The 7,235-nt window shown below is 55.6% G+C and overlaps 1 protein-coding gene across 1 annotated transcript in view; it reads right to left on the bottom strand.

Moving 5' to 3' along the window:
- The window catches only part of LOC135184135 (relaxin receptor 2-like), a 38,416-nt gene extending 36,220 nt beyond the window's left edge, over nt 1-2,196 (bottom strand). Inside the window, exon 1 of the mRNA XM_064159725.1 lies at nt 1,920-2,196. Coding sequence (XP_064015795.1) covers nt 1,920-2,196 — 277 coding nt within the window. The remainder of the gene's footprint in view (nt 1-1,919) is intronic.
- Nucleotides 2,197-7,235: the final 5,039 nt, after the last annotated feature.

The raw sequence follows: 7,235 nt of genomic DNA, 5'->3' as shown, positions 1-7,235 counted from the left end.
CTACAGCCTGTTACAGAGAGGAACAAACCACATTCCCCTGAAGAAGAGCATTCCCAAAGCATCTGAACAGAAAATCCATACAGTGGGAAATGAAAGCATTTGTCCTTTTGCTGCCTTCACTGTGAGCTGAAGGAGCGTGCATCTTCTCCAGGGGCTGCACAGGCGAAGACAGATGGTGAGAGTAACTCCAGTTGTCAGTCTCCAGGGATGGGCAGAGGAATCAGTATTTGGCATCTGATTTAGCTCTGCTGCCTCCCGGAGTCACCCCTGTCCCGAGCACTGAGAGATGGATGGGCTACTGGGATTGTTCAATTAAACCTTACTAAAGAGGAGGGGGATGCCATCACGGCCTCCCCCCTGCCAGCCACAAGTGTCACCTGGCAGCTCCTAATGAAGATCTGATGAGTCTGTACTTGCTCCCTTGAATTCCAATGTCTTCCTCCTTCCCGTCTGCCAGTCACAAGTAACGTGGCCCAGAAGAGAACAAGGGCTCTGAGCCACAGGATCACAGGATCACAGCATGTTAGGGGTTGCAAGGGACCCAAGGAGATCATCCAGTCCAAGCCCCCTGCCAGAGCAGGACAATACTAACTAACACAGATCACAGAGGAACACATCCAGACAGGCTTCGAAAGGCTCCAGAGAAGGAGACTCCACAACCTCTCTGGGCAGCCTGTGCCAGTGCTCTGGGACCCTTACAGGAAAGAAGTTTCCCCTTGTGCTGAGGCAGAATCTCTTTTGCTGCAACTTACACCCATTGCTGCTTGTCCTATCCCAGTGAGCAGTGAGCAGAGCCTGTCCCCCCTCTCCTGGCTACCTTCAGACACTTATAAACATTTATCAAATCCCCTCTAAGTCTTCTCCAAACTAAGCAGCCCCAGGTCCCTCAGCCTCTCCTCATAAGCCATGCTCTCCAGTCTCCTCCTCATCCTAATCATCCTCCAGTCCCATGGGAGAGGCCAAGCTGGCAGAGCTGGAGCCGGTGGGCAGCAGCAGGCATGGGCAGTCCTCTGGCTGACTGGGCTGCTGTGTCAGAGCAAGAGACGGCTGCAGTGGGTGATGGCTGCAGTGAGAGCTGGTTCAGTACTCATCTCCAGGTGGACCCATGGGTGTTTCCTTACCTGGTTCCTCACCTCTTGTGTACCAAATCATCACACCTCACGGCAGAAATTCCCTCTCATTTTGTGCTGATGATGTCCCACGACTGAGGCTTGACCCTGACTGTTACCTGGCAACTTCTTGCTCTGGCCAGGGTGACTCCCCAATCTTGGGGAATCTCCCTAAGGAAACAGGGGAGGGACAAGATGCCCACAGCCCCCAGCAGAGCCCGTGCCAGGTCAGGGACACGTCACACGTTGCTTCTGGGCTCTGGTCACAAGCCAAGTAGAGCTGTGCTCATGGAACTGCAGTTAGCTAGACAGGGGACACCTGAGGAGCAGGAGAGGAGGAGGAAGAGGCAGACATTCCAGGAGAATCCACATCAGCAAGGGAAGAGAGTGAGGTCCAAGGCTGTAACATATCCCAGATGAGGCTGTGGAAAGGGCTCCAGCAGAGCATGAGTCACTGTGAGTGGAGGAGAGAGCCACAGCTCTGTGATAAGAGGCAAAGTGACCTCACTTGGCTCTTTAATCTCTGTTTGCTGTCTGTGTCAGCTGAGAGCCTTGCACAAGGGTCTCCTAGGCACCTCGGAATTCCAGCCTCTCCCTCCCTTGGCTGCTGGACCAGTCTGTGTCCTCCCAGGGCAGGGGACAGTGAGGCTCTGCTGCTCACAAGCTACTCGAGGTGTGGGGCAGAGGGAGGTGACAACTGCCTGCAGGGTCAGGCCTGTTTGAAGCACATCTGGGGGCCTCCAGGCAGTGCTGTTCTCGGCGCAGGTAGGACCCAGGTCACCCACGCTGGCAGGAGTGGCTGAAGCTGACGGGTGCCAGGGCTGCGGGGATGCCGCAGCCGGCTCCGGGCGGGCTCTGGGCAGCGGTGGGACAAGGCAAGGTGCACGAGGTCAGGGTACGGTCCGGGAGGGGTCCAGGCAGGGATCCAGGGATGGGTTCGGTCGCTTTTGCTGCTGCTGCCGCGGGGGGGCAGCGGAGACCGCGGGAGGCACGGCCGGGGCGTGCTGTGCCAGGCGGAGCGGAGCCGAGCCGCGCTGAGCCGCGCTGCTGGGGAACCAGCTGCAGAGACCCGGGCTCTGCTCGGCATCTTGGCAGCTCGTAGAATCACAGAATCAGCCAGGTTGGAAGAGACCTCCAAGCTCAGCCAGTCCAACCTAGCACCCAGCCCTGTCCAGTCAACCAGACCATGGCACCAAGTGCCTCATCCAGGTGTTGCTGGAACACCTCCAGGCACAGCCACTCCACCACCTCCCTGGGCAGCCCATTCCAATGCCAATCACTCTCTCTGCCAAAAAATTCCTCCTAACATCCAGCCTAGACCTCCCCTGGCACAACTTGAGATTCTGTCCCCTTGTTCTGTTGCTGGGTGCCTGGCAGCAGAGCCCAACCCCACCTGGCTACAGCCTCCCTGCAGGTAGTTGTAGCCAGCAATGAGCTCTGCCCTGAGCCTCCTCTTCTGCAGGCTGCACACCCCCAGCTCCCTCAGCCTCTCCTCACAGGGCTGTGCTCCAGACCCCTCCCCAGCCTTGCTGCCCTTCTCTCAACACCTTCCAGCACCTCAACATCTCTCTTGAATTGAGGAGCCCAGAACTGGACACAGCACTCAAGGTGTGGCCTGAGCAGTGCTGAGTACAGGGGAAGAATAACCTCCCTTGTCCTGCTGGCCACAGTGTTCCTGAGCCAGCCCAGGATGCCATTGGCTCTGCTGCCCACCTGGGCACATTGATGCCTCATCTTCAGCTCTGCCAGTACCCCCAGGTCCCTTTCCTCCTGGCTGCTTTCCAGCCACTCTGTCCCCAGCCTGTAGTGCTGGAGAGGCCCACAGGCTGCCTTGCCTAGCTTAGCAGGAGGCTTTGGGGGGCTCACCAGAGAGAGATGACCTCAGGTGTAAAGGGAGTTCTGAAATCAAATCGATACAGAGTTAAAAGGGGAAAAAAAACCACTGGAGATGGACTCCAGGCTGTGGTTTTGAAGGGGTGAGCTCACTACTGGGCAGAGTAAAGGGAGGCACAGAGAGAGAGGACTGGCCCCAGTAAAGCAGGAGGGCAGAGGCAGATGCAGAGATGGACCTGCACCAGGACCAAGTCACTAAACTGCACCCAAACTGCATCTCCCTGGTGCTGGACTCTGCTAGGCTCCTTCCAGATGGACTGTGGGGATGGCCTCTAATGTCTGTGGGTTCACCAGAGCTTAATCTCACAGGTGCTGACTGGGGCCAACACCTGCTGCTGCCAAGAGCTTGCTCTTAGAAGGCCTTTTGCTCCCATCTGCCAGGCAGAGAGAGACCTGGGGGTGCTGGTAGATAGTGGCTGAAGATGAAGCTAGCAGTGTGCCCAGGTGGGCAGGAAAGCCAATGGCATCCTGGCCTGCATCAGTGTGGGCAGCAGGACAAGGGAGGTTCTTGTGCCCCTGTGCTCAGCACTGCTCAGGCCACCCCTTGAGTGCTGTGTCCAGTTCTGGGCCCCTCAATTCAAGAGAGATGTTGAGGTACTGGGAGGTGCCCAGAGCAGGGCAACGAAGCTGGTGAGGGGCCTGATGAGAGGAGGCTCAGGGCAGAGCTCATTGCTGTCTACAACTACCTGAAGGGAGGCTGTAGCCAGCTGGGGTTGGTTTCTTCTGACAGGCAACCAGCAATAGAACAAGGGGGGACAGTCTCAAGTTGTGGCAGGGGAGGTCTAGGCTGGATGATAGGAGGAAGCTGCTGCCAGAGAGAGTGATTGGCATTGGAATGGGCTGCCCAGGGAAGTGGTGGAGTCTCTGTGCCAGGAGGTGTTGAAGCCAAGCCTGGCTGGGGCACTTAGTGCCATGGTCTGGTTGATTGGGTGCTAGGTTGGCCTGGATGATCTTGAAGGTCTCTTCCAACCTGCTTGGTTCTATGATTCTATGATCTCGTGTTTCTTTCCCCCCTCTTTCCCTCCCTCCTATGAGAGGGAGATCTTTGTTTCGGGGCGCAGAGCTGGGCTCGCCCCACCTGCTGCCAGCACCCCCGCCTGGGACGCGCAGCGTTGCCAGGGTGATGGTTATGATGGGATAAACAGAGGGAAGTGGTGATGACGCAGCTGGGAAAGGGCAGAATGAATTTTATTTCACGTTTACTGAAGCACAAATTACCATAAGAAACGGTTTCCTTGTGTGCAAACAAGGGAAACTGAGACCCTTTGGGCTGCGTGGGCTCTCTGTGGGCTCGGAAAACAGGCTTTCAGCAAACATCCCTGACCTGCTGCCTGAGCTGAGCCACGAGTTTTCCATGGAAATGGCTATTTACATTTGGAGACAGATATTGGGGTGTTTGGGAAGGCTCTTTTGGCAAGCATGGGGCAGGGGGAATGGGCACAGCAGGCTTCGTAAAGGGCTGGCTGCTCCTCTAGGATGCTCGCTCTGGAGGTAGTGACTCCCTCAGTGGGGCAGGAGAGGTCTGCCTCTGCTGATCAAACAAGGAGGAGACTCCCAGCAGAGGTTATGACCGATCTTAGAGCAGATAAGGGAGAAGAGAGCCCAGATTTTGCAGCTAGTGCTCCAAGCTCTGAGTGGGGATGCGTTTTCATCTTCAACTCCCACCTTGCCGGGCAGCAGGGAAGGCAGAACTGGAGAGACAGGGGAGACTGTTCTGCTCCTGCTCGACTCCTTGTGCAGTTCACAGGAGCATCTGGCCTGGCTTCAGAGAAGCTGCTGGACCTGCTCAGCGTGAGTTGACTGAGTGTGAGCCTCTAACTCCAGTGCAAGTCCCTGGGAAGGGGTCAGACACAGGAGAGCAGCAGCCAGGTCTGAAGAGGACAGCCCGTGTTAGAAAGTGCCCAACAGAGAGCACACCAGGGCTGTGGCAGCTCCAGAGGACCCTGCTGCAGCATCTTAGGAGGAGCAGCTTGCTGGGATTGCCCTGAAGAGCTGTGTGCAGGGCTTGAGTGTTGTGTGATGGACTGACATCAGCTCTGGAGCATCTCCCAACATAGGATTTTAAATACATCTTAAACGTTTTGCTAATGCCAAGGGACCTAAGTCTGTGGCTGCTCCTCAAGGCACTGAAAACAAAGGGCATGTGTTTTACAGCAGATCTTGGCTGGATTCAGGCTCCTCTGGCTTCCTATCCCAGTTGCAGCACTGCCAGCCTCCAAAAGCAGCTGTGGCATCTGTCAGACCTCTTGTTTCAGGCTGACTTCATCCTTTCTCCTCCTCACCAGCGGTGTCAGGCTGAGCTGGGGGCATGGAGGTTGCCTAACTTCTACTTTTGGGTGCTTTGTGACCATGCTCTGGTGTGGAGTGAGGAGCAGTTTGTAGGAAGAGATTAGGATGGAATGCATGTGTGGAGGTTTTTCCCCACCTCTCTTCTGTTTTGCTGCAAAGGCAAACCACAGCAGCCTGCTCCAGGTCCTTTGGAGGAGTTATGGGAAACGACTTTAGGGAAGAGCCAGTACCTCAGAGGTGAATTTCCATCTATTGCTGAAAGCATTCACCACGGACTTGTTCTCTCAGTACGTTCTGAGGAAGCCTCAGCGGCAGGATGGACAGGCTCTGGCAGGAGCTCCAGTCCAGGAGTGGGGAAGATCTGACAGTGGTGATGTCAGGCTTGCTTGCAGATGGAATTCTGTTCACTGATCCTCACATCCAGGAGGGACCAAGTGGAGTTATCTAGTCTGATCTTCAGGGAGGGAGAGGCCAGTGGTGAGATTAGGCAAGAAATGTTTGATCAGTGCAAAGTCTTCCATGTTCCCTGTTCGGCAGGGGTCCTACTGTTCAGCTCTTCAGGGCCATCCCACTGAGAGTGAAATGAAGAAGCCCTCAAGGAAATTTAAAGTGGCTGCAGGAAATACCTGAAAGTTTCTGCAGCAGGAAATGAAAGTGGAGAAGGTTGAGTGGCTGTGAGGGGCCAGGACACTCGCCCGGGAGCATCCTCAGCCTGCAGGGGATGTGTAGCTGAGGAGGTGAGGGGAAGGTGATCATCCACAGCTGGTGAAAGAAAGGGAAAAGATTTCCTTCTAAGGGAGGGGGAAAGAGCTTCTACACCCACTCATGAGATCCCTGTTAGGATGATTCCCTGATGAGAAGTTTGCTGCTGGCTGCTGCTGTGAGTCACTGACAGAGGGAATGATCTGTCCTCTGGGTTTCCCTCGGCGGGGAGGGAGCAGACATCCCTCAAGAAACCAAGGCAGAGTCCAGCAGACTGCACTATGCACTTTTGCCCCAAGCTCTACTTTGCAAGTCATTTCCCTGGTATTCCCAACTCATCTGCTCTCTCTTTCCTCCCTTATTCTGCCATTCATGAGCTCGGAACTGGCTCCAGTCTGCCCCAGGGCATACCCCACAGGCGCTTGCCTCTGGATATGTCTAGCCCTTCTGACTCCCACCAGAGACCTTCTGGGGAGAAAGGATGGGTGATATCCTGGCAGGTGCCTTGGGAGAGGAAAGGGGAGGAGGCAGAGGAGGAGGAAGCAACTGATGGGCTGGGTGAGGACGTGGTATCAGCTGTCAGACGCCTGCTGAGAGCCGAGCATCACCTGCTTTCCCCTCTGCTGTCCTCATCAGCGCCAAACACAAGCACGAAGGGGCCACGGCAACGAAATATATATTTATAACAATCATAATTATTATCCTTTCACCAATTTTCTCTTCCGTAGATGGGGCCTGGCAGAGACTACAGAGCAGGCAAGACTGCTAGGCAGAAAGTAATGGTGCCCCCAGGACGAATAAAGGGCGGACTTCAAACCAGCAGATGCTGCTGAAAGCCCCGGCGCAGGAAACGTCTGCAGAATGAATCGGGAGGTTTATGGAGCTCGGCTTGCAGGGCTTGTAAGAAACGTTACACCAGCCCAGGAGGGGAAGAAAAGGGGCTGGCACCTTGGGATGAGGGGTTGGTACCTTGAAGCGTGGCACTGGTACCCTGTGGTACAGGTGCCAGGTCAGGGTGATGTTCCACAGAGATTTATAGGTCTGGCGTGAGCCATGGGGAGAAGAGATTAGAGAATCATAGAATCAGTCAGGGTTGGAAGGGACAACAAGGAGCAGCCAGTTCCAACTCCCCTGCCATGCCCAGGGACACCCTACCCTAGAGCAGGCTGCCCACAGCCTCAGCCAGCCTGGCCTTAAACACCTCCAGCCATGGGGCCTCAACCACCTCCCTGGGCAACCCAT

The sequence above is a fragment of the Pogoniulus pusillus genome, chromosome 19, assembly GCF_015220805.1.
Source record: "Pogoniulus pusillus isolate bPogPus1 chromosome 19, bPogPus1.pri, whole genome shotgun sequence".
Lineage (NCBI taxonomy): Eukaryota > Metazoa > Chordata > Aves > Piciformes > Lybiidae > Pogoniulus > Pogoniulus pusillus.
The sequence above is the reverse complement of the archived record's forward strand: the minus strand, read 5'-3'. Positions and strand labels throughout refer to the sequence as shown.